At 57.3% G+C, this 26,632-nt stretch overlaps 1 protein-coding gene across 6 annotated transcripts in view; it reads left to right on the forward strand.

Moving 5' to 3' along the window:
- Nucleotides 1–1,046: 1,046 nt before the first annotated feature.
- The window catches only part of SHC2 (SHC adaptor protein 2), a 28,554-nt gene continuing 2,968 nt past the window's right edge, over nucleotides 1,047–26,632 (forward strand). Inside the window, exons 1-13 of one of the 6 annotated variants that reach the window (XM_059919050.1) lie at nucleotides 3,869–4,043; nucleotides 10,583–11,183; nucleotides 12,804–12,917; nucleotides 14,620–14,690; nucleotides 16,395–16,455; nucleotides 16,578–16,697; nucleotides 17,209–17,262; nucleotides 17,391–17,442; nucleotides 17,530–17,656; nucleotides 18,922–19,078; nucleotides 19,727–19,784; nucleotides 22,546–22,689; nucleotides 24,535–24,845. In XM_059919050.1, the coding sequence (XP_059775033.1) occupies nucleotides 14,623–14,690; nucleotides 16,395–16,455; nucleotides 16,578–16,697; nucleotides 17,209–17,262; nucleotides 17,391–17,442; nucleotides 17,530–17,656; nucleotides 18,922–19,078; nucleotides 19,727–19,784; nucleotides 22,546–22,689; nucleotides 24,535–24,845 (1,152 nt within the window). In that variant the 5' untranslated portion in view covers nucleotides 3,869–4,043; nucleotides 10,583–11,183; nucleotides 12,804–12,917; nucleotides 14,620–14,622. Of the gene's footprint in view, nucleotides 1,536–3,867; nucleotides 4,044–10,582; nucleotides 11,184–12,803; nucleotides 12,918–14,619; nucleotides 14,691–16,394; nucleotides 16,456–16,577; nucleotides 16,698–17,208; nucleotides 17,263–17,390; nucleotides 17,443–17,529; nucleotides 17,657–18,921; nucleotides 19,079–19,726; nucleotides 19,785–22,545; nucleotides 22,690–24,534; nucleotides 24,851–26,632 lie in introns of those variants that run through there. The other 5 variants (XM_059919049.1, XM_059919052.1, XM_059919048.1 and 2 more) reach the window with 5 other exon arrangements.

The following is a 26,632-nucleotide window of genomic DNA, read 5'->3' on the forward strand; positions in this document are numbered from 1 at the left end:
ATGGCCGCGCGCGCCCCTCCCGCCAGCCCCCATCGCCGCCTCCTCCCCGGCCCGCGGGAGGCGGCCGCGCGGTGATCTCACCGCTCTGATTTATCGATCCGGCCCCTAGCGGCCTCGCCCCTCCTTCCCTTCCATCCCCACCTGCCCCGGCCCCGGCCCCTCCCTTTGTTTCCCGGCAGCCGGCCCTGCCTGGGGCGGGGTTGGAGGGGGAGGGGAGGGGAGGGGAGGGGAGGGGATCTGCCAGCTCCGGGCAGGGAGGCTGGGTCCTGGGGTGACCGAGACAGTCTGCTCCCCGGTGCAGAGGCGGCAACCCTTGAGGCCTTGGCGGACGGACTAGCCGGCAGGCCTGGGGGGCTCAGGCCCTGGAGTTCAGTTGAGCTGATGCCGGACGGGGCCCCCCAGAAATGGAGGAGGAGCCCGTGACCCTCCGGCCCGCGCCCCTGGCTTACAGCCGGGGAAAGTGAGGCCCAGGGCAAGGCAGCGCAGGTCCCGAGTCTGCACTGCGTGTCCTCGGGCGCACACCCCTTCCCCTCTCGGAGCCTCAGGTCCCCTGTCAGGAAATAAAGCAGGGCCTGATTTTCAAGTACTTCCGGCAGGAACAGTGGGAACGGAGGGGCTGAACTTAGGGTCTGGGGCGCTCTCCTTCCTTGACCGCGCCTCCGCCCCTCTCCATACCTCAGTTTCCCCACGGCGAAAAGGGAAGAAAGGAGGTGATTTATAAGTCTCTCCCGCCTCTGTGCTTCTAGGAACTCGGGCGACGGGTGGGGGGCGAAGTGAGGGGTCGCTGCCCCGGCCCTGGGTTCGAAACTTCGCTCCCTCCCTGGCTGCCGGACCCGAGTCAGCGCTCGTGCCCTCGGCGGGCCTCAGTTTCCCCAGCCTCCCCGCCGGGCGCCGGGGCGCCGAGGGCCGGGGGTCCCAGGGGCGCAGCCCCCCGCGGCTGCGCGCTGGGCCGGACGGATGACATCACCGGGCCGGGGGCGGGGAGCGAGCGGGAGGGAGCGGGAGGGCCTCCTCCGCGCCAGGCTCAGCGCCCGGTCGGGCTCGGTCGGGCGGCCGCGGCCATGACGCAGGGTCCGGGCGGGCGGGCGGCCCCCGCGCCCCCCGCACCCCCGGAGCCTGAGGCGCCCACCACCTTCTGCGCGCTGCTGCCGCGCATGCCGCAGTGGAAGTTCGCGGGCCCAGCCGGCTTCCTGGGCCGGGGCCCGGCGGCGGCGCGGGCGGCGGGGGGCGCGGGGGCGGCGGGGGAGGCCGAGTCCGAGCCCGAGCCGGCCGGCTCGGCCGGCGTCCCGGCGCTGGCGGCGGCGGTCCTGGGCGCCTGCGAGCCGCGCTGCGCCGCGCCCTGCCCCCTGCCTGCGCTCAGCCGCTGCCGGGCCGCCGGGGCGCGGGGGTCGCGGGGCGCGCGGGGGGCGGCCGGGCCGCCGGACGCCGCCGCCGACGAGTGGATCCGCAAAGGCAGCTTCATCCACAAGCCGGCGCACGGCTGGCTACACCCGGACGCCAGGGTCCTGGGGCCCGGGGTCTCCTACATCGTTCGGGTGAGTGGGCCGGCGCGACCCTGAGATCCCATCCTCCCCGGAGCCCCAGCCTGGGCACAGGGGCTCCCATCCCCCACTTCTTTCTCTTGGACACTCTGGACCCCGAGAGCCAGGTCGCTTTCCGTCCCTCCTTCTCTCCCCATCACCCTAGACCCCCATCGCCGCCCGCGCTCAGCGGGCCGCCCCCACCCGGGAGGCGCTGGGGTCCAGGTTCCCACGGCGTCACGTGGGGAGGGGCGGGGAGAGGGCGGCTGGTGGGAGGGGGGCACGCATGCGCGGGTTAAGCGGAGCCCCCCGTTCCGTCGGCCAGAGTCTGGGGGGGGGGGATGACGCGGGTGGGGGCGTCCTGCTACCCAGACCCCCCCACTGAAACCTCCTTCCCAGACAACAGAATCGGAGACCTTGGCCTGAGGTGGGGCGCAGAAAGGCCGGGCCCCGCTAGGCCCCAGGATTCGAGATGTGAGACTCCGGGAACTTGGAAGGTGCCGTAAGGGAACGGGTCTTTATTTGTCCTGGTTTTATTATGAACCTTTCGGACGTACAGAAACGTGGGCCGAAGGCCGGCCCGTACTTGCACCCACGCCTGTGAACGTTGCACGCTCCCCGCTCAGCCTGTCTGCCCCTGTGTGTAGTTTTTGATGAACCATCAGGGGGCAAGCGGCCCGGGGGGGAAGACGCTCCGTGAAATGCTTCCGCACGGACCCCCGGCCCACCAGGCCCCTGCCCATCCACAGTTCATTGTCATATCCAGGGTCCGGCAGTATTCACAGCGCCTCAGTCTGGTTTTTGGGGCCAGGATCCTGGAGGTCTGTGTCTTTGCAGTTGGTTGTTTTGTCTTTGGTTCTTTTACAACCTCTCCCCTCTCGCCCCCAACCCCGTACTGCGTTGAATAGTATCTTCCCCAGATTCATGACCTTCGGAACCTGTGAATATGGTTTTTATTTGGAAATAGAATCTTTGTCGACATAATCAAGTTAAGATGAGATCACACTGGATTAGGGCGGCCCTATTGCGTAAGAAGAGGGAGATTTGGACACAAACGCACCGGGAGGGCCCACGTGACAATAGGGAGAGAAATGGAGCGATGCGTCCACAAGCCAAGGGACACTGAGGGTGGCCGCTCACCACCACCAGACACTGGAAGAGGCGGGAAGGGCCCTGCCCTGAGCCCCTCGCCCCCAGGGAGCAGGGCCCTGTCACACCTTGATTCCCAACTTCCAGCCTCCAGAACTGTAGGGTCAGGGTTAGATTTCTGTTGTTTTAAGCCTCCGGTTTGTGGTGCTTTGTTGTGGCGGCCCCCAGTGGCCTTGACTTCCGTCCATGTGTGGTCCAGGCAGGGTCCACTGCATCCCGGAAGCCTGTTAGACATGCCGGGCCTCAGGTTGCCCCAAACTCTGGGTCTGTCTGTTCTCTCCTGGCGTCTTCTGACTTGGCTGTGGCCCCTTCTTTTGCTGAATCTCAGCTTCACTGGATTCAAGACTGATTTTGTAGTGAGATGTTTTGTGGATGATGCCTTGGGCTTCACACCACATCCCCTCAGGGGCGAGCTGTGTCTGCCCACCGGCCATGGCCACGGGGATTAGGAGTGTTCAGAATTCAGATACTCGGCGTTGTTGAGGTGTAGGCTGTTGGATTATTCCAATGATCTTGACGTTTTCATCGATGCAGCAAATATTTAATGCATGCCTCGCCCTGCCAGGTGCTGATGGTATGGTAGGAAATGGGAAAGATCTGATCCCTGCTCTTACGGGGCTCAGATTTCTAGAGGGAGAGGTTGACAGTAAATAAATAAGAGACAAACAGGGAAATGGCAGACACTGGTAGATGCTGTGCAGAAATTACAATCAAGTGATGTCAGAGCAAGAGACTGGTGGCTGCTTTTAGCCGGGCTGGTGGGCGAGGCGCCTCTCAGGAGATGACATTTAAGCTGAGACCTGAAGCCACGGCGGCCCCAGACGTGAAACGATTGGGGAGAGAGAGTACGAGGCAGGGGCTCAGCGGGCACATTCGGGGAGCCGCCGGAGACCCACGTGGTGGGGCTGATGGAGGGAGAGAAGAGCAGGAATAAGATTTGGGGGCTGTGGGGAGAAGCTGGGCTTTGGATGGTCCTAGGCAGGGTCTCAGGGCAGCGTTGGAGCTGAAAGGATCTTTCCTGTGGAAACGGGCTGGAGGTGGGGCTGGAAGGGCAGCAGAGACACGTAGGAGGAGGCTGGGGAGCAGTCGGGTGAGCAGAGATGCGATGGACCAGGGCAGCGTGGGGGCGGGGAGAAAGGGGCCACAGCATCCGTGTTGGAGACAAGCCGGCAGGAGTCGCTGGCTGATGGGTGTGGTGCCCTGACTCTGGCTGCCTGGAGAGGCGCGGCCCCCCGGGGCCTGAACCAGCCTCAGTGCCCTGCTCTTCCCCTGGGAGCCGCTTGTCTCCCTGCACCCGCATCCACCAGGTGTCCTGAGAGCCACGCAGTCCCCTCCCGGTTCACAGAGAAGTGTGAAGTCAAGGCAGGAGCAGCCGTATCCCAAATTACGCAGGGACGGGCAGGTCCGACCCTGGGTCCTCAGGAGGGGATGTGCTGTTCCCACGTATGTAAGGTGGGGAAACTGAGGCACAGAGAGGTAGGGCGGTTACATGGTGAGAATCCAGGACCAGACCCAGAGCTGAGGCTCCTTTCAGAGCCTGAACTCGCTGCCACCTGGCAACTACCAGGGTGGTTGGCAGACTAACGGCCCCAAAATCGTCCCCGTCCTGGTCCCGGGCCCCGAGGATGTGTCACCTCACAAGGCAGAGAGGACTTTGCAGGAGGGATTAAGTTGAGGCCCCTGAGACGGGGATGACCCTCGATTCCCCGGGGGGCCCAGCGTCATCCCAGAGTCCTTATAAGAGGGAGGTGGGAGGGTCAGAGGCAGAGCGAGATGGGAGATGCTGCGCTGCTGGCTGTGAGGATGGAGGAGGGGCCGCGAGCCAGGGATGCGGCGCCTCTAGAAGCTGCAAAAGGCGGGAACCGCTGCTCCCCTGGAGCCTCCGGAAGGACCGGCCCTGCCCACGCCTGGATTTAGCCCCGTGAGACTCCTGTGGACTCCTGACCTCTAGAACTGTAAGGGAATACATTTATGTTAAATTTGTGGTAATTTGTTACAGCAGCAAGAGGAAACTAATACAGCAGCCGACTCACCTACCTGATGTCACAGAACCCTCACAAAACCCTGTAATGGTCCCTGTTTTGAGACAAGAAAAGGGAGACTCAGCGAGCAGTGATGCAATCAGGGCACCTGGGTTTCTAGACACTAGTGTGGAGCCTCCAACCCTGAGATTTCCTACCCGGTTTCTAGGGGAGGAAACGGAGGCACAGCCACGTCAAGGAGCCCGGCAAGGGTGGTAGCAGCTGCGGTGCCTTTAGCGGCATCGCTGCAGTCCTGACTCAGAGCAGTTTAGACCCACGAGGACATTGATCATCTCACGTGAGAAGCAGCCCCGGGCGGGTGGCGGCTCTGGGGTTGGTTAATTTCACAGCTTGGTGACCTTGTCATGGATTCATGTTCTTTTCATCTGTGTTGGGGTGAATAGTGTCCCCAACCTGATTTGGAAATAGGGTCTTTGCAGATGTCATTAGGTAAGAAGAGGTCCTCCTGCATTAGGGTGGCCCTGGACCTAGTGACTGGTGGCCTTGAGAGAAAGCCCTCTGAAGACACGCGTGCAGACGCTGGCCATGCAGCTCGAGGCCAGGGAGGCCGGAGGGCGGCTACAGCGGAGGTCGGAAGGTGCGGGAAGGAGCCTCTCCTGGAGGCTCCGGGAGGACCCGGCCCTGCGACACCTGGGTGAGAGGTGTCTGGCCTCCAGGACTGGGAGACAAGAAACTTCTGCTGTTTTGAGACGCCCAGCTTGTGGGGCTTTGTCACAGCCGTCCCCAGAAACACATGCAGCACCCTTGCCATGCCGTCCCTTTCTCAGATCAGTTCCTCTGTCCCCTCACCCTCCAGAAAAGAGCCCTCTTCCTGCCAGGTCCTTCTGTGAATAAGGATGCCTTTTCCAGAAAGCCCCAGACTGTGTCCTGTGACGTTCCCTAAACTGCCCGTGGGATTAGCCTAGACCAGTGCTGCCCAGAGGATCTCTCTGCGACGTGGAATGTTCCAGATCCTTGTTGTCCCATTGGTAGCCACGTGTGGCCACGAGCACTCGAATGGGGCTGGTGCAGCTGAAGAACTCAACTTTAATTTTGCTTCATTTTAAGCTAAGTTCAAGTGGTCGTCTGGCACTCCGTCTCCCTGTTGGACGGCTCTGGACTAGATGGATACTTGCCCCGTCTGTGGATCCATCCCGTTTCCTTCCATCGGGGCTGTTTCCACGCCGGGCACTTCTCCTTTTGTTACCGAGTCCAAGCTTGTACTGCTCTATGCAGGACAGGCCAATAAATTGAGAGCCGAGTCGTTGGGACGAGGAATAGCGACTTGATCTGGAGAAGACAGTGGACTTGCGTCGCAAAGAGCCATCTTCCCTGAGAGAGCGTGCAGGATTCTTTCATACTGAAAGGGGCGGGACTAAAACCAAGCACTTCCTGGTTCCCGTCAGCCTCCGGAGGGCAGGTGTTAATTTCTTCCTCCTGCAGGAGGCAGGATTCCCGGCGATGGGCCATTGTGTTTAATTTAAGCTTTTAGGCAACATCCCCGCAGTGATTAGTTTGTAATAGAATACAAGGTTTCCTCCCTATTACACTTATACGAAAATTCTACTAACAAGCCCTTTCTGCTTTTCGAGGTGCCCTCACCGTGCACTCTCTCGAGTTTCTCACGAGGAAGGCTTTGAATGGGGCACAGAGAGACCGAGAGCTGCCCCAGGGGCCCAGGCCTGGCTGTCTCCACCGCCCAGTCTTTCCTGAAGGCTGGTCTCGTAGGTGGTGGTGTGTGGGGAACCTTGGGAGGTTAGCTGGGCTCAGGTGTTTTTAGCTGCAAATGCAGCTGATTCCTTGAAGGCAAGGGGTAGGATGGCTCCAGGGTGGATTAATTCAATGACTTGACCATATCCCTGAAGCCCCAGGTCTTTCCATCTTTTCCACTGCTGTCTTCAGCATGCCGGCTTAGCTGTCCTCATGGTCACAAAAGAGCGGCCACAGCACCAGGTATCGCATGCAGATCCAACCATGTCCACTGGAAGAAAAGACCACCCCTTTCGTTCTTCTCCCCACACCTCAGTGGCCGGAGATGTCAAACTCCATTCATGGCAGGGGAGGTGGGCCACCAAATTGGCTTGAACCAGTGCTGAGGAGAGTGTGGTGCCCAGACATCGGGGAACTTGTTATAAATGCACATTCTTGGGCTCCACCCCAGACCTGCTGAGTCAGAAACTCTGGGGTGGGCCTGGTGAACAATGTTTTACAAGCCTGCTGGCTGATTCCAACACCCACTCATGTTTGAGAATCACCAGCTTAAGCCAACTGCTTGCAGTACTGTTGAATTAACCACTGCTCATTTATAACTAGTGCTATAGCCACCCTGAAATGAACATCATATATATAACACCTACCTGCACATTTATTTCCCCCCTCAAATCAATATGAGGTAATAAAACAGCAATAAAAAGGAGAAACACAGAGGCAGCAATTCACAATAACGTAGAATATGTTTCAGTGTGTAAACATGTAAGCTTCTCTAGGCGCACAGCGACAGAGACAGAAGCCACCGTTCACACAACAGCTACAAACAGCTCTAGGGTTACTCTGGCAGCTCCAGTACCGCCATTAGAGTTGCTGCAGGCCATGTGATTTTCAAAATAGCAGACAACTCTTGGTAAAGCCTGAACGACGCTAAATGAAGCCTTCTGTCAACATACAAGATAGTGTCATTAAATACGATGCATATTAAAACCATACCAAAATGTTAAGCATAGAATTACTATGTGATCCAGAAATTCTACTTCTTGGTATACACCCGAAAGAGCAGGAGGTTTATAAGTACATGACTGGCTATATGGGTGAGGTTGAGTGTGTGTGTGTGTGTGTGTGTGTGTGTGCATCTAGGGAGGAGATAAGTATTTTTCTCTTATGGGAATTGAGCAAGAACTCAGATATTTGCACACCCATGTTCATAGCAACACTATTCACAACAGCCAAAAGCCAGAAACAATCCAAGTGTCCACTGATGGATGAATGAATAAAACGTGATCCAGCCACACAGTGGAATATCATTCAGCCTTAAAAAGGAAGGAGGTTCTGACACCTGCTACACCATGGATGAAACTTGAGGACGTGATGCTCAGTGAGAGAAGCCAGACACAGGACAGATACTGTCTGATTCCACGCACGGGGGTCCCTGGGGGAGTCACATCCACAGAGACAGGAAGTAGGTGGTGGGGGCCAGGGGCTGGGGGAGGGGTGGGGAGTCAGCTCTTCATGGGGACAGAGCTTCAGTTTGGGGAGATGAGAAAGTTCTAGAGGTGGATGGTGGGGATGGTTGCACGACAATGTGAAGGTGCTTAGTGCCACTGAATTGCGCACTTACAAATGGTTAAAATGTTAAATTTAATGTTACGTGTATTTTGCCACAGTAGAAAAGAAAACAAACCAAAAATGCCCTAGATGCTTTGAGTTCTGTGTAAAATGGTGTTAGGTTGGAGTCGTGGTGAATGTTAAGGGCTTTTCACAAATGCGAACGCCCAGGAAGATGCTCTGAAGTCCTTGGGGACCCAGGACCAGCATCAGTGCAGGGCTCCCCAGATTTTGGAGGAGTGCACCCCACGATTTTGCAGGCTGCCCCTGAGTTTGTGTCGGCCCTCAGCTGGGCTCACGGTGCTCTCGACGGGCTCACCTTGTGCGTTTTTGGCAGGGAGCATGGAGGCCAGCTCTGCCACCCTCTGTGCGTCTGGTCAGGAGGCAGGGGTGCCCGTGCATCCCGACACGGCTGCTGGAAACTTTGATCGCTTGATGTACAGGGGAGAGTGGCGTCCCCCCAGATTCATGTCCGCCGGGCCTCAGAATGTGACTTCATTTGGAAATAGGGTCTTTGCTGGTGCAATCAGGTTAAGGTGAGGTCCTCCTAGAGCAGGATGGGCCGTAGATCTAGGGTGACTGATGTCCTTCTCAGAAGAGGGAAATCTGGACACAGACACACAGGGAGAGGCCGCGTGCCCACAGAGGAAGGGGCCGGAGGGGTGTGTCTGCAAGCCCAGTAGCTGGAAGAGGCAGGAAGGGCCTCCCTTGGGCCTCCAGCTGGGGCGCAGCCCTGCCTCACCTGGATGCTGGGCGTCAGACCCCCAGGACTGGGAGACACGGAGGCTCTGTTGTTCGAGGCCGCCCCCCAGGAGACTAACGCACTCAGTTAAGGTGACGTTTCTCCCTGGTAAAGGCCCCATTTGTTTCCGTTTTAATCAATACATATCTGTGGGGATGTACTTGTTTTTGGTCAGACCTTTAAAAGGGAAGGGTAACATAGGTGTGTTCAAGCGTGCACAGCAGTCCACTGCCGCCCGGGGCCCCCTCGCTGGCCCCCCCCCCCCGAGTCCCCACCATCCGGGCCCCTCCGCCCAGAGCCCCGTGTGTCTGTTCCCCAACTGCATCTGGGGAGGGGACTCTGACACTCTGCAAGCAGCCTGGTGCCCCATAAACGTTCACTAACTCGGCTTAGCAAAAATGGACAATTCTGCCCGGATGGACACTTATCATTTTGATAATTATATGTTTATTTTAATGGTTATTAGGAAACAATGCTAGGCATCAAACCCAGGTTTTATGGTAGCCATATGCAGTTTCCTCTTTTCTTCATGCACATTTTTTCTTTCTTTTTTTTTGTTTTTGGTCGCACCATGCGGCTTGTGGGATTTTAGTTCCCCCGACCTGGGGTTGAACCCGGGCCCTCGGCCATGAGAGCTCGGAGTCCTAACCACTGGAACGCCAGGGAATTCCCACTCATGCACATTTTCTTTTCTTTTTCTGTTTTTTGCTTTCTCCTCTTGGTTTTTGCACATTTTTTAAAAACTGAGATGTAATTCAGTGTCATAAAACTTACTCATTTAAGCTGTACAATTTAGTGGTTCTTAGTGCACTTGCAGATTTGTGAAACACTCATTATGATCTAGTTCCAGAACATTCTCATGACCCCAGAGGAAGCCCCATCCCCATGAACAGTCACTCTCCATCCCCTCCCTGTCCCCTGACAACCAGGAACCCATTCCCTGTGTCTGTGGATTGGCCTGTTCTGGACATTTCCCATCAATGGAATCACACACTGTGTGTCCTTCTGTGTCTGGCTTCTCTCACTGAGCGTGGTGTTCTCAGGGTCCATCCATGTGGTAGCGAGTGGCGGGGCTTCTCTCCTTTTCATGGCCAAGTAATGTTCCAGTGTGTGGATGGATGACATTTTGTTTATCCATTCACCAGTTTATGGACTTTGGGGTTGTTTCCAACAGTTGCCTTCAGAAATAAACTCAGTTATGTTTATAAATGGAGTTTATTTAAAATGAAAACACTAAGTAGTAATGGTACAGGGCCTATGGCACCGTGAGGGGTGGAGCGTCCTGCGGGGAGTTTGGTGAGCTGGGTGCTCGTCCTGTGTCTGCCCTGGTGTGCTGTGTGAACTTGCCTGGGTCCCTTTCCTGCTCTGGGCCTCAGTTTCCCCACTTGTAACTCAGTTTTCCCCTTACATCCTAGGGCGGGCTCTGGGTTGCCTCTGTTTCTGCGTTGGCAAAGGGGAAGGTGGGCTGCAAATCCACCGTTTGGGGTCCCCTCCCGTCCTTCTCTGTCGGTCTCCCCAGGGCAGCTGTAACAAATGACCACAAACTCGACAGTTAAAACTACAGAAATGTATTCTCTCCCGGTTCTGGAGGCCAGAAGTCCAAAATCAAGGTGTTGGCAGGCTGGTTCCTTCTGAGGCTCTGAAGGAGAGTCTGTCTCCCAAGCTTCTGGGGCCGCAGCCCTGCCTCCAGCTCCACATGCCTTCTCCCTGCGTGCCTGTCTCTCAGCCCCCCTCTGCCTTTCTCCTGTGAGGACGTGTGGCATTGGATTTAGGGCCAATCCTAAATCCAGGACCATCTGACCTTGACATCCTTAACCTGGTTGTATCTGCAGAGGTTCCCTTCCACTAAGGTCCCTCTCACAGGCTGTGAGGCTGGGCATGTGGACAGACCCTCCGTGGGCCGCCACCCACACACCACAGCTGGCCTTCGGAGACTTCCATCATCCATCATCCTTCCATCATCTGTCATCCATCCATCATTCATCCATCCTCCATCCATCATCCATCCATCATCCATCATCAATCCATCCATCCATCCATCATCCATCATCCATTCATAATCCATCATCCATCATTCATCCATCCTCCATCCATCCATCGTCCATCATCCATTCATAATCCATCATCCATCATCCATCATTCATCCATCCTCCATCCATCCATCATCCATCATCCATTCATAATCCATCATCCATCATCCATCATTCATCCATCCTCCATCTATCCATCATCCATCATCCATCATTCATCCATCCTCCATCCATCCATCATCCATCATCCATTCATAATCCATCATCCATCATCCATCATTCATCCATCCTCCATCCATCCATCGTCCATCATCCATCCATCATTCATCATCCATCATCCATCATCAATCCATCCATCCGTCCATCATCCATCCACACATCGTCTATCATCCATCCAATGAAGGTGAGACACATCAGTTCACCTCCCTGCTTAAAGCTGTCCCACGGCCCCCCAAGTTGCTCACAATGAAACCCAACCCCTCATCACAGCTCCAGGGTCCCACATCCTCTCATCTCTCATTGCTCCTTGGTTCTCTGCTCCAGCCACACTGGAGTGAGTCTTTGGTCTCTCCAAGCTTGTTTCCACTTCTGGCCTGTACTTGCTGTTCCCTTTGCCTGGATCTTCACTTGGCTTGCTCTCTCTCTTCCCCTGGTCACTGTCTAGGTAACTTCTGCTGTGTTAACAAACCATCGCACAACCTAGTGCATGAAAACAACAAACACTTTTTATTTCCTGTCTAGGTAAATTCTGCTGTGTAACAAACCATTGCACAACCTAGTGCATGAAAACAACAAACACTTTTTATTTCCTGTCTAGGTAAATTCTGCTGTGTAACAAACCATCGCACAACCTAGTGCATGAAAACAACAAACACTTTTTATTTCCTGTGGTGCTGTGGGTCGGCTGGGACTGAATGGTCTCCTCTTTCACATGGCGATTGGCTCCGTGTCAGCTGGGGAGATGCGGGTGGGCCATGTGTCTCGTCGTCAGGCAGGCTACCCCGGCAGGGTCGCAGGGTCCCAAGAGCAGCAGGGGAGCAAGCTCCGGTGACGGGGGCCTGTGCCTGTCCGTGTGCTGCTGGCATCATGGCCAACCCAGGGCCTGGATGGGGGAGGGGAGGAGCTGGTGGCCACTTTTACAGTCAGCCAACGGCATCTGTAGAAGCAGCTGCTGTGTCCTGCTAGAGCTTGTCACCCACACGTGCATGCGCGCGCGCACACACACACACACACACTGTCCACACGTGCTGTGTACACGTGTGCTCCTCCTTGGCCCCCTTGTCCACACAAAAGGCACTGTGCCTCCTAGTCGGCGCCTTGCTCTTTTTACAACTGCAGACTCTTCCATTCCCAGTACCGCGATTTGTTTAGGTTTAGCAAAGATACAGGCTGCCCAGTTAAATTTAAAGTTCCCATGAACACGAACAATTGTCAGCATAAGCATGTTTTGTGCATTATTTGGGACATACTTAACGCCGAGAAAATATTAATCGTTTATGGGAAATTCCAACCTAACTGGCGTCCTGGGTTGGACCTCACAACCCTAGACGTGTCGAGTTTTGGGGTGTCTGCAATTTCTTGCTTATTCCTTCAGTGCTGCAAGCCCCGCAGGAAGGGAGGGGCAGGCGGCGGGGGGCAGGGCACCCTGGGGCCAGCTTAGGAAGGCATACTCTGCACCGGGCTGTGGTGGCAGTAAATACCCACACACCTGCCCCAGCGCCACTCCTGCGGGGGCGGGGGCCGGAGCCCTGGGGGGAAGGTGGAGTATGTCTCCCAACAGCCACCTGCGCACACATAGGGAGCCCGCAGACTGGTGTGTCTGTGGGATAAAGTCCTCAAAATGGAGTTTCAAGGTCAAAGCATGTGTGCGTGTATCATTTTTTAAAAGCCGAGGGGACTTCCCCGTGGCACAGTGGCTACAACTCCACGCTCCCAGTGCGGGGGGCCTGGGTTCGATCCCTGGTCAGGGAACTAGATCCCACATGCATGCCGCAACTAAAGACCCCGCATTCCAAAACTAAAGATCCTGCATGCTGCAGTGAAGATCCTGCATGCCGCAACTAAAGAAAAAAAGATCCCACATGCTGCAACTAAAAGATCCTGTGTGCCGCGACTAAGACCCGGAGCAGCCAAATAAGTAAGTAAATAAATAAATCTTTTAAAAAATTGAAGTAAAATTCACATAACTAAGTTAACCATTAACCATTATTTATTTACTTTCTTTCTTTCTTTCTTTTCTTTTTTTTTTTGACTGCGTCAGGTCTTAGTTGCGGCACACGGGATCTTTTGTTGCGGCGCCCGGGCTTCTCTCTAGTTGTGGCCTGTCGGGTTTTTTTCTTTCTGTAGTTGTGGCTCGCGGGCTCCAGGGCGCGTGGGCTCTGTAGTTTGCAGCACGCGGGCTCTCTCGTTGAGGTGCGCAGGCTCAGTAGTTGTGGTGCACAGGCGTAGTTGCCCCGCGGCATGTGGGATCTTAGTTCCCCAACCAGGGATCGAACCCGCGTCCCCTGAATTGGAAGGCAGATTCTTTACCACTGGACCACCAGGGAAGTCCCTACCATTAACCTTTTTTTAATTTTGTTTTTAAAATTTATTTTTGGCTGCATTGGGTCTTTGTTGCTGCACGCGGGCCTTACCCAGTTGCGGCGAGCTGGGGTCACTCCCCGCTGCAGTGCGCGGGCTTCTCATTGCGGTGGCTTCTCTTGTTGCAGAGCATGGGCTCTAGGTGCGCGGGCTTCAGTAGTTGTGGCTCGCAGGCTCTAGAGTGCAGGCTCAGTAGTTGTGGCGCACGGGCTTAGTTGCTCCGCAGCATGTGGGATCTTCCTGGACCAGGGCTCGAACCCGTGTCCCCTGCATTGGTAGATGGATTCCCAACCACTGTGCCACCAGGGAAGTCCCCCATTAACCGTTTTAAATCACAGTACAGTGGTATTTAGTACATTCACAAGGTTGTGCAACCACCAAATCTATCTAGTTCCAGAACATTCCATCAACCCAAAAAAAACCCCGTCCCCATTAGCTGTCACCCCCCACCCCCCTCCCCAGCCCCTGACAACCACGAACCCACTCTCTGTCCCTGTGGATTTTCCTGTCCTGGACGTTTCCCATCAATGGGATCATACGACAGACGCTGCACATGGCTGTCCCAGGTCCCCTCCCAGCAGTGCAGACAGCACGTTGGAGGGTGCTGGTGGCCATCATCTGGCCACCCTGCCCGCCCCCCCCGCCCCAGCTGTTCCTACCTTCTCTGTCCCTCAGCACCGTCTCTTGGAGATTCTGAATTACCGAATTACCTTCCGTGGAAATGGTGATCTGGGCAGGGGTGGGCACACTCTCCCTGGAAAAGGTCAGACAGTCAAAGCTTTGGGCTTCGCGGGCCAGACGTCCTCCGTCCCGCCTGCTCGCAGGCCCTGTCCTGGGCCTTGGGGATGCAGAAGTGAACAGGGTCACCACCATCCAGTCCTCCCGGGCTGACGTTCTAGTGGAGCAGAAAGAGAATGAACAGCAGACGGTGAAATGAGCAGCCAGGACTGAGCCTGGAGGAATCCACCGCTTCCAGGGAGCAATTCACTTACAGTCAGGGAGGGCGGCTCTGAGGAGGTGACCGGGAGCCTGGAGCTGGGGAGGGAACCAGTCCGCAAATAGATGGGGGAAGGGATGGCTGGGGCTGGCTGGTGCAAAGGCCCTGTGCCAACCAGGCTGGGCCTCCTAAGGACAGAGGCGGGGGCTGGAGCCCAGGGTGGCGGGAGGGGAAGGCTCGCTGGAGGGAAGGCTTGGGTTCCACGGTCAGTCCCCAGCTGGGCTCTGCTGGGCCGCGCTGACCCTGTGCTCTCTCCCCTCAGTACATGGGCTGCATCGAAGTCCTCCGCTCAATGCGCTCCCTGGACTTCAGCACTCGCACCCAGGTCACCAGGTGAGGCCCGGCTGCGGGGGTGGGGGGGTCTGGTGTGTAGCTCTGTGCTGGGAGTTGAGGGTGGTGGACTCGGCGACAATTCCCTCCCCCTTCCCGGATTGGGGAGCAGTGCTCCGCAGGGTCAGAGTGATCTGGGGCGGGGGACAGTTCCAGCTCTGTCCCCGCCTGCCGGTCACCCACGCTCTCCAGGCCCCAGATGATCTCCATAACCTGGAGACGACAGCCCATCCCTCAGAGAGTGTGTGGGTCCCACGAGGGGTGTTGAGGACGCCCCAGCATGTCCTGGCACCCGGGGGGGCGGTGCTGCTGGCTCCCGGTTGAGGCTCAGGGCAGGGCTGCAAGGGGCTGGGAGCCCGTCCAAGGCGGCCAGGGCATGTCCACCGTCCCGGCTTCTTTTTGGTGCAGAGAAGGCATGGTGATGTCATGATTCTCTGAGCTGCCTGGACCTGAGTCATATAGAGTCAAGGGTACAACCAGGGCTGAGGCAGGAGGGGCCCACATTGTTTTGCATGTTGAAAACTGACTTAGTGCATTCACCAGAGACATTAAAAAACTCTTTTGAGATATAATTCACATATCAAACAATTCACCCAATCAAAGTGTACAATTCGATGTATTTTGCTGTTTTCGAAGTTATGCAACCATCACCACGATCTAATTCCAGAACATTGCATCACCCTGAAAGGAAGCCGCATCCCCATTAGCAGTCACCCTACCCCACCCCCCATCCCCTGACAACCAGGAACCCACTCTCTGTGTCTGTGGATTTGCCTGTTCTGGACGTTTCCCATCAATGGAATCACACCCTGTGTGTCCTTCTGTGTCTGGCTTCTCTCACTGAGCGTCGTGTCCTCAGGGTCCATCCACACTGTAGCGAGTGTCAGGGCTTCACCCCTTTTCAGGGCTGAGTGATGTTCCCGTGTGTGGAGGGACCACATTGTGTTTATCCATCTTCAGCTGATGGCCGTTCGGGTGGCGTCTGCCTTGCGGGCTGTCGCGAGTTGAGCTGCTGTGGCTTTGCGTGGACGTGTGTTTTCGGTTCTTCAGGCTGTGCGCCTGCGGGTGGGACTGCTTCACATTTCGAGGAGCTGCTGCTCCATTTTACCTTCCCACCTGCGGGGTGAGGGCTTGGTTCCCCTCACGGCACCGACATTGCTGACAGCCTGCTGTGTGTCCATCTGACCCTCAGGATCCTGTAAAAGTTCCAGCCCCTCCGCAGGCATGACCCATTTCATGGAAATCTCTCCCATTCTGTTTGGGGGGGTTGGTTCTGCCATTGTGCCTGGGGGCCCAGAGCAGAGGTCATCCTCTTACGCCACAGATGGGGATCTTGGCCAGCCTGTGGCCACACAGAACTTGGGGTTCAGGCTGAAGGGCTGTGTCAGCAACCCCAAATCTGACCCCCAGATCTGTCAAGTGGGCTGTGGCTCAGAGGTCCGCTGGTCACTGAGAAAGAAAGAGCTGGAGGGGGAGAGCTGAGGGCAGGGGCACCTGCGGGGCACACGGGGTGGGCGGCTGGGAGCCCGGAGCCCCTGGTCCAGACTTCCAGGTGCCCCAGCATCCCTCCCTCCTCTGAGCCCCTCCCCGCTCAGGATCCACTGCACCCCTTCCTCAGCCCATCGCCCTCTGACCCCCACCCTTCTCTGAGCTCCTGCTGCCTCCACTCCAAGCTCTCTAAGCCCCCTCCCCCCTCCGCCCACACAGGGAAGCCATCAACCGGCTCCATGAGGCCGTGCCTGGCATCCGGGGCTCCTGGAAGAAGAAGGTGGGTGAGGGGCCCATGGCCTCCGGGTGGGGGCGAGCGGGGGGCACATGGCCACGCCGGGGCCTGCCCCAGCCGGAGCCCCGCTGCGGGCCCACCTTCCTGGTGCCCTGTGCCCCCCGCAGGCCCCCAACAAGGCACTGGCCTCCATCCTGGGCAAGAGCAACCTGCGCTTCGCGGGCATGAGCGTCGCTGTCAGCATCTCCATCGACGGCCTCAACCTCTCCGTTCCCGCCACGCGCCAGGTGAGCGCCGCCCGCCCCGCCCCCCAGCCTCCGCCCGCCCCGCCCCCCCACCCCCAGCCTCCGCCCGCCCCGCCCAGGGCAGGGTCTGTGGACTCACCTAGGTGAAGCCTGGAGGCGCGCTGGGCGCGGGCCCTTGGGTGACGTGCAGGTGTTGGTGTGAACTGCGCACCGGGGCACGTGTGGATTTGAGCACGTGTGTCTGTGTGTCTGTGTCGGGGGCGTGGTGACGTGTCTGAGCCTGGCGCCCACGTGTGCACGTGTGAGAGTGTCCGCCAGTGCGGGGCGGGTTTGTCCGCGTGGCCGTGGGTCTCTGCGTCCTGCCCTGGCTGCGGGGCTGCCCGTCCAGGGGGGCTCTCGGTCATCCTGGCGTCCTGTCGAGGGGATGGCTCCATCCCCTCGCCCCTGTCCTTCCGGCCCCCCTGTGGCCTTGGTCTAGTGACTGGCCCGAGCCCCGTCTCCTCCCCCGACCCTGAAGCGGCAGCCCCGTGACTGGTGGTCTCTCTTCGGCCAGATCATCGCCAACCACCACATGCAGTCCATCTCCTTTGCGTCGGGTGGTGACACGGTAAGGCCGGGACTGGGGGTGGACTCCTGGCCCCTCTGTCCCCCCAGCCCCGAGACCCCCTGCCTGTGCCCATCGGTCCCACCCCCCGCGTTGCTGGGACTCCGCCATCCGCTGCCCTCTCTCCCCAGGACATGGCGGATTATGTGGCCTACGTGGCCAAGGACCCCATCAACCAGAGAGGTGAGGCCCGGTGGGGGCGGGTGGGGCCCTCGGGCTGGAGCGCGTCAGCCAGCCGAGGCCCCGCTGATGCTGCACCACGACCCCCAGCCTGCCACATCCTGGAGTGCTGCGAGGGCCTCGCCCAGAGCGTCATCAGCACCGTGGGCCAAGCCTTCGAGCTGCGCTTCAAACAGTACCTGCACAGCCCCCCCAGGGTTGTCGTCCCCCCGGGAAGGTACCGGCCTGCCCGCCCCGTCCTCCCGCACCTCTGCCGGTCCTGCCCCTCCTCCCCGGGCTTGGATCCTTGTCCCCTCCCTGCTCTGTGCCCCTCGTGGCCCACGGCTCGGCCACCAGGACCCCATTTCCGCATCTGTAAAACTGGGATAAAAACATCCCCACTCCCGGCTGAGGTGAGGGCTCAGGGAACTGGTTGGCGGGTGGTGGCCGTCATACTGTCATCGTAAGTCTGCACGGGGGTGGCTGGCTCTTCTGCAAAGGGCCAGACTGCACGCCCTGCCGTCTCAGCCATCGTGGCGGACGGCAGCCAAGGAGGATGTGTGAGCAATCGGCGGTGGGCTGTGTGCCAGCAGAACTTTATTTATGGACACCCCAGACTCTGAATTTCATCTGACTTTCACATGTCATCAGATGGTGTTCTTCGGATGTTTTCTTAGCCATTTAACAGTTCTGTGGCGTAAAAGTGTAGAAACCGTCCTTAGCTCCTGGGCTGGCAGAGACAGGCAGTGGCCTGCGGTCGGCTATTTAAATATCTGGACGGAGAGGAATTGGCTAGAATAGGTAGTGAATAAATGAATTTGTTAGAAGTCCGATATGCACCGATGAGGGGCCGGCCTGCACAGCTGGACACGCCCCTGTGGCCTTCGCACGGGCTTGCACGCCCCTCGCACACGCACGCTGGGGGCGGCCTCAGCCCCTCTCCTCCCCCGGCTGCAGGGCCCTCCTCTGGGGCCCCCACTGCGACCTGCCGTCCCTCCCTGACTGAGTGGCAGTCAGCGGCTTCCCCTCTTTTGCTCTTAGGAACCACACTTGCCTGGAGGAGCCTCCACGGCATAGATTTCGAAGGCGCCATCCAGGGCCAGAGGCCGAGGGCGTTTTCAATGCTGAGGGGTGTCGCCACCCTAAGCCGTGGCTTCCGGGTTCTGGGTGCAAGCCTGGCGCTGTGCCCTGGCTCTCTGGTGGGACTGGCGTGGGCAAAGGGGGCGGAGACCAGCTTTTCTGAGGCCCTGCTTGGTTCAGCCAGAGCGCTGAGACTCGTGCAGAATCCCCTCTGATGGACAGAAAGGGGCACCCAGGCCCTCCATCAGCCACAGTTCCTGGTGCCACCGCTCAGCTGATGGGGGGGCGGTCAGGGTCCCTGGGCCTGGCTTGCCCGCCGCACGTTGCAAAGCTCAGCCTGGAGTCCTGGGCACCCTGTCGGGAGCCGCCCTCCTCCCCCGTCACGTGCTGGGGCCTGTGCTCCCGCTGGCTCTGTGTCCGCAGGCTGACCGGGCCGGAGGATTCGGCCTGGGGGGACGAGGACGAGACAGAACACAACTACTACAACCGCACTCCCGGGAAGGAGCCACCCCTGGGCGGGCTGGTGGACTCCAGGCTCACCCCCGCGCAGCAGCCCTGTGCCCTCGGGGCCCTTGGCCAGGTCAGCCTCTGCGGACCTCGTGGGGAGGGCGTCCCAGGGGGGCCTGACCCCCAGCTCCTCCTCCTGCTCTGTTCTCCGTGATCCTAGAGGAGGGTCTCTTGCGCCGCCCCCGCCTCCTTCCTCCCTCCCCAGACTGCCCAGATCTGCTCGGCCCTATTCTTGACACTGCAGACGGGATTCCCATCGCAGACATTGAGGAAGTGGGTACAGCAGTGATTGAATCAGGGCTTCCAAGGAGGATAATGAGAACGTACACCAGGGAGACTGACCACCCCTGGTCAGCAGGATGTCCCTGAGGGCAGGGTTTGGGCTGGGCCCTGACGGGTCAATAGGCGTTGCCCAGGAGAGCAGTGCAGGGAAAGACATCAAGGTGCAAGAGACAGCATGTGCCGGGGCAGGCGTTCCAAGTGGGGACGGCCCCTGAGGCTGCAGCAGAGGTGTGTGGTGGGCACGCGGGCAGACTGAGGCCAGGGAGCGGGGGATGGGTTCAGAGCTGAGCTTCGAATCTGGCTTACAGGAGGGTTGGGGTGGGAGACTGGGGTGCTGTGCTGTAAAGAGGGGGTGCTACAGGCCAATCAGGAGGGTTGCCGTGGGAGATTGGGGTCTGGGCTTGCACACTGCCGGAGGACCCCTTGCTCTCTTTTTCAGGGAGCATCTCCTGCTCGAAGAGACGCCCGAGGCCCGCAGTGGGACGTGGGCCCCTCAGGTACGGTCGGCTGCTCTCTGGACTGTGGGGGGCCCGGCCCTCCCCCTGGGTCCCCACCGCCCCTCACACTGCTGCCACTCTTTGGGTCACTCCACTTTCACCGGCGAGATTGTAGTCACTCCCCGCGCTCTTAGAGATTTGACAGCGTCTGCTTTTTGTTTTTCTGTGCAGACCAGTTTCCTTGTATTTTGGGCATAGATACTGCATCTCGTGGTTCAAAGCACCAGCGTATAAAAAGGCATCCAGTGAAAAGTCAGTCCCCCTGCCCCATTTGTTTTATCCACCTCCCTAATCAGGTAACCGCTGTTAGTAGTTTCCATGGTTTTTCCAGAATTTTGCATGCACATTCAAGTCAACTCAGACATACATGGCTTTCCCCGGTTTTTCGACGGTGGCGTGCTATCTACCCCTCCACCTTGCTTTCCCCTTGTAACAACCCAGGTTGGAATCCTCCCCACATCAGGGCACGGCAGTCACCCTGCTTCTTTTTTCACCACGGCATAGTCCCTGCCACGTGAAGGACCGTCCTTGCTCAGACATTTGGGCACTTTCCAGGTGTTCACCACGACAGCGTCTCCACCACTCAGCTCTGTTCAAGGGCCTCTGTAGAATCCGTGCCCGGGACAGTGGCCACTGTTCCATGTGATAGAAATCACACAGCTGCCCTTTTCTATTTACATTCCCACCAGGTATCATGAGCTTTTAACAAAATGGTAGAGTTTCAGCCATTTAAATGTTAACGTTATACAACATTTACAGTGACAGAGAAGGCTAAAATCCCCTTTGCCCCAGCTCTGAGGTTGCGACCTCACCCCCCTGGCACTTTTGTGTCTCCTTTCAGCCTTTATTACCAACAGGCCCCCAAAGAAGTCAGGACCCCGAGGCAGGCTGCGGACACCTTTGGTCTCTCTGGGGCTCTGGCTGCGTCCGTGTGCTCTTCTGAACGGCTGTGTGCTAGTCCCCTGTCCTTGGAGTTGCTTATTGACGTGGCCCCCTCTTGATGGGTGGCAGACCCCTTGGGCCCCCCCCGTGTGTCCCTCCCACGGATGCTGAGCTGTGGATGGAGTGCACACGTCAGCCACAGTAGGGAAGCTGCCAAATGGCTCCCCGATGTGGCCGGGAAGTGTGTTTGCCCACCAGCCCTGCTGTGGCTGCCTGTTCCCTCACAGCCGTGCTGACATGTGTTGGGCCTTTTTTTTTAGATCTTCCCAAACAATCTGGGCATTTCACTGCCGAGCATCAGAACCCTACTGGCTCCCGGTGCTTGTGGTTAAAGAAAACGCGTGGCATTGGGTGCCCAGCAGGTACCCAGCCGTCATCTGGCCCTGGTCAGCTATTTCTCTGGGACATGGGCTGCTCAGGCCTGACTCCCAGGGCTCACTAGCATTTCCTACCCCTGAGCCTTTGCACATGATGTTATCATGCCTTATCATGCTTCTTATCATGCCTTTCCCAAGTCTCTGGCCAAGAACTCCTACCAATATGTCAATGCCCCAGCTCCAATGCCCAGGAATTTTCTCTCTTTGGACTCCTGCGACCCAGGTTTCTTCCTTCATACTTCACCTTGATTATAAGAGGCCGGGAGAATCTGTGCCTCCTCTGTGCAGACTGGGAAGCCTGGGCTGAGGCCCCTCAGCCCCCATCAACCACCCAGGGCTGGAGCAGCATCAGCACACATATTGAATCATAGCCAGAGGGTTTCATCTTCACCCCTACTTGTGAAGAAGGTACTCCCATTCTCTCCATTTTGCAGGGGAGGAGACTCAGGCGCTGAGAGGTGACCTTACTTGCTCATGCCCACAGAGGGTGGAGCCAATGTATGAGCCCAGGTGTCTGTGAGGGTTAAGGATATAATTGGCATAAAGCAGAGATCACGGCTGCAGGCCCTTGGGCTGCATTTGGCCACAGTGTATTCAAAGATCATTATTTCCCTGCCAGCGATTAAAAATGGAGACGTTTAGAAATGGATTGACAGTTCTGGGGAAAAAAAAATACACACGTGTCCTTTGAACCTAGGAAAAGATGCTAAACCTTGCTCAGAATAAGAGAAATGGAAATTAAGTTCCCCCAGGATGCCATATCTCACCTATCGGGTCAGCGAAAATCCAACAGTCTGATAATACACGGTGGTGAGGCCTTGGGAACAGGGCAGAGGCAAACTGGTGAGGACCCAGCAGATCTGGACCCAGGTGCTGAGGGACCCGGGGAGAAACTCCACCAAGGGTACCTTTTCATGGAGTTGTGGCTTTTGAACCATGTAAATGCTTTACACATTCAAAAACAAAACTGAGAAAAGAAAAGAAAGGAAAGCCTAAAATAGAACGCAAGCAAACAAATGACCTGACCGTGTATCATGTTGATAACATAATTACAGGGAGAGCAGAATTTTATTGTTATTATTATTATTTTATTTTATTTTTGTTATTATTTTTTAAACGCGGAGATTTAACATAAACATTGGCGTTCCTGCCTTCCCTTGAAACTGGGAAGCTCTGGCCCCCTAGGCCGCTTTCCTGCCTGGCAGACGGGCGTGGGTGTGTGTGTGGGGGGCTGGGGGCGCGGCTCCCCTTGGACCTCCGCGTCCGCCCAGCCCCCGCGCCGGGCTGGGCTTTTATGCGGGTTTTTCACTCCTGACCCTGCTGTGCAAAAGGGCGGGGCTTCCTTCCTGGAGGGAGACAGGTGTGGGTGGGGCTGCCCTCCAGGCCCCTTGTCCTTGGGCTCCCCCGGCTGACCCCACGCCCCTCCGGCTCCCCAACCCCAGCCCCGCCCGGGGATGGCTACGTGCAGGCAGACGCCCGGGGCCCGCGAGACTACGAGGACCACCTGTACGTCAACACGCAGGGTCTGGACGGCCCGGAGCCCCTGCAGCCTGAGGACAGCCCCAAGAAGGACCTGTTCGACATGAGTAAGTGGGGGCAAGCCAGCCTGTTGGAGGAGGCCGGGCCCCGAGCCGCCCGTGGCCTGATGGGAGATGCCCTGCGTCCTCCCCTTGGGACTTCTCCCCAGGTTATAGGGTTGGGGTGGGGAGGCGTGCTTCCTATGGTACTCCCTCCTCGGTGGGATCCTCCAGTCTCTTGAGGGTAACCCAGCTCCCTCTCTATGGGGGAAGAGTGTGATGAGGGGCATTCAGGCGTCTCTTCTCTGTGGGATGCCTCAGTCTGCAGGGTGGGGGGGAGGCCTAGCTCCCTATCTCTGGGTCTCCCCAGTCTGATGAGGGAGTTTAAGTTCCCTCTTCATGTGACTCCATGGTCTGAGGGAGGAGGCCCAAGCCCCTTAAAATGGAAATCCTAGCCTAATGGGGGACCCCCAGTCTGAGGAAGTAGGCCTAATCCACATCTTGATAAAGTGACTAGCTGATGGTGGAGCCCATTCCTTCTTCCCTCTGGGATGCCCCAGCCTGAGGGAGGGCTCAGCCTGATGGAGGAGGTTTGGGTCCAAAATACCCTCCTTTCCCATAACATCAATATTATTTATTTGTTTGTTTATTTTTGGCTGAGTTGGGTCATCGTTGCTGAGCGCGGGCTTTCTCTAGTTGCGGCGAGCGGGGGCTACTCTTCGTTGCGGTGCGCGGGCTTCTCATTGCGGTGGCTTCTCTTGTTGCGGAGCATGGGCTCTAGGCGCGTGGGCTTCAGTACTTGTGGCTCGCGGGCTCTAGAGCGCAGGCTCAGTAGTTGTGGCGCACGGGCTTAGTTGCTCCGCGGCATGTGGGATCTTCCCGGACCAGGGCTCAAACCCGTGTTCCCTGCATTGGCAGGCAGATTCTTAACCACTGTGCCACCAGAGAAGCCCTGGAAATCTCTTCCTTCACAGTTTGCAAAGCCTCCTTAACCCCACCGACAACTCGATTTCTTGTCATTACAGTAGTGACATGACACCTGCACCTGCTGTGGCCCTGCTGGCTCCTCACAGCAATTTCAGATGGGAAAGGAGGTGCTCCGGGTGTGAACTCCTTCTGAGGCAGGCTGTCCCCTTGGGTGACCAGCCAGATGGTCCAGCAACCCCAGTGGAGAAAGTGATGCTTGTTGCCAGGCGCCCATTAGAAATCCTGGGGTTGCCTCTGATTTGCCCTCCTTGGGTCATGTGCTCATCCCCCAGCCAATCACTAGGCCAGGAGTGCGAGATGAATATGCTGATTGGCCAGGACTGGTCACATGTCCTGGGAGCGGGAGGCTGGGTCAGCTTCCCCTAGGTCACTGGAGGAGTCAGGGAGGAGTGATCCGGAGGGACCAGAAGTGGGAGGAGGGTGGAGGCAGAGCACAGACACACCAGGGCAGGGGTCAGGGCTGCGACTCTGCACTCCAGGGTGTTTGAGCTATGCGGCCACATCTCAGAGAGGGTGACTGGCTTGCACAGGGTCACACTGGTGCCTGCTGGGAGCCTTAGGAAACTTAGGAAGACCATCAGGAGCTTTTCCATTAAGAGTTTGGAAAAGAAAGGGATGCCTGCTGCCTACCACCGAGGTGGAGCATGTAGTGGAGGTCCTGGCCAATGCGGTCAGACGAGCTGCTGAAACAAGAGGCATAAACACTGGGAAGGAAGCCCGTGTAACAAGACAAGAAAAAGAAGTAGGTGTGCACATTGGAAAGAAAGACGTGCTCGTTCTTTGCATATGCTTAGAAAATCCAAGAGAATATATTGCGTTACTAATAGAACCAATAAAAGGTGAAGGAGTAGGTTCCCCCCAGCCCAGGCCCCTCCCTCCCCGCAGGAGGCAGCTGCCCCCCGCCTCCCGCAGGGTCTTCGCCCACAGGACCCTTCGAGGATGCCCTGAGGCTGCACGAGTGCTCCGTGGCCGCGGGTCCGGCGGCAGCCCCCCTTCCCGTGGAGGACCAGTGGCCCAGCCCGCCGACCCGCCGGGCCCCCATCGCCCCCACGGAGGAGCAGCTGCGGCAGGAGCCCTGGTACCACGGCCAGATGAGCCGTCGGGCGGCGGAGAAACTGCTTCGAGTGGACGGGGACTTCCTCGTGCGGGACAGCGTCACCAACCCCGGGCAGTACGTCCTCACCGGCATGCACGCAGGGCAGCCCAAGCACCTGCTGCTCGTGGACCCCGAAGGCGTGGTAAGGTGGGCGCGGGGGCGGGGCAGGGGTGGGAGGGGGCCTGGGGCAGGTGTGGAGCCGGGCCGGGCAGGGAAGGGACCTGGCCTCTCCCCTCAGCCCAAGGCCCAGGGCGCCCGCCTTTTAAGCGCCCTTTAGGTTGAATGAAGTATTTTTCAGATTACAGAGCCCTTTACTCTGTTTCCCTTTACCAGGTATTTTAGAATTACAAAGTATTTTGCAGTTTTAGAAGACTTTTAGGTTTTACAAAGGACTTCCCAGTCTATAAAGCATTTAGAGGGGTTACAAAACCTTTTCCAGTGTCAAGGCCTTTTAGGACTTACAAAGTACCATATTCCATCATTTGCAAGATGCACTTTTCCCCCCCACATTCTATCATCGTTAACGCATCTTGCAAACAGTGATGTCTCTGAGTGATAAATATGGTCGTTTCAATTTCTAACGTATCTGAGGGTTCACAAAGCACGTCTCCATTTACAAGGAGTTTCAGGGCCTTCAAGTTACGGAATTGCATCAACCCTCTGGTACACACTTTCCTCTCATTTTGACATCTCTAAAGTCTTGATTTTTTTTTTTTTAAACCATCAATTGCATCACTTTTATCATTACTGAACTCGGAGGTTTTTTCCTCTCCTTGTGGTACATAAATTGTGATGCATCTTGCAGCTGCCTTGAGTCAGTGAGGTTTGGCATATTCTGTAGCTCCTAAAGCATCTTAGGGTTTACAAGGCATTTTCCAATTTACAAGGAGTGCTAGGGTTTTGAAGGGTTTTCCATTGTCCAAGGGTCTTGGGCTTTGTAGGGTGTTTCCCTGGTGAGAAGGTGTGTGGGGTGTTAAGGGCCTTCTCAGAGTTTACCAAGTGCTTTTACCACCTCCAGCTGAATCCTCGGCGCCACCCTGGGGGGCTGCGTGTGCTCTGTGCGCTATACGGGGCACACTGGGGTGGCGATTGTGTGGCCTGGCCCAGGTGGGGTCACGACTCCCAGCCCCTGTTCTGTCAGTTCCCTGAGCCACCTCCTCCCTCGTGTCTCATCGCAGTGCTCACAGCTGTGACCTCAGCCTGGCGTGCTGTCAGCCCTCCCCCAGGCCTAATTCCCTCTCGGGTAAACAGATCTCCAGGATGAGAGACGCTATAGAAGCTTCAGAACCTCCTCACATACTTGGTTAACATGCAGGTTCCCAGGTCCTGTCCCCAGTGCCTGGGAAATAGGTGGTTTGCCGTGGGCCCAGGCATGTGCACTGCCAGCCCACTCCCCGGGTGATTTGTGCCCAGCGAGTCTGGCATCGCCCATGAATGTCTGGCAGCTGGCGGCCAGAGGGTCTGTGTTGCGTCCAGGTCTATACGCAGGATGCTAAGATTTTCTCATTCTAAGATGCAGGTGGCTTTTAGATTTGGTGGTTCTGATTTTCGGATCCATGTCTACAAGATTCCTGGCGTGTATTCATTTCCTAGTGCTGCCCTCCCAAATGATCACCAACTGGGCAGCTTAAAACCACAGAGATTTATTCTCTCCCAGCTCTGGAGGACAGACGTTTGACACCAAGGCGTTGGCCGGGCTGGTTCCTTCTGAGGCTCTGAGGGAGGATTGGGTTCAGGCCTCCCCCTCAGCATCTCATGGTTGCCAGAAATTCTTGTTCTCTGGCTTGTGGACACATCACCCCAGTCACCGCCTCTGTCTTCTCGTGGCCCCTCCCTGTGTGTCTGTGTCCAAGTTTTTCTCTTCTTAGAAGGACACCGGTCACTGGATTTGTGGCCACTTGAGTAATCCAAGATGAACTCATCCTTTTT

The sequence above is a fragment of the Balaenoptera ricei genome, chromosome 3 (genome assembly GCF_028023285.1).
Source record: "Balaenoptera ricei isolate mBalRic1 chromosome 3, mBalRic1.hap2, whole genome shotgun sequence".
Classification (NCBI taxonomy): Eukaryota; Metazoa; Chordata; class Mammalia; order Artiodactyla; family Balaenopteridae; genus Balaenoptera; species Balaenoptera ricei.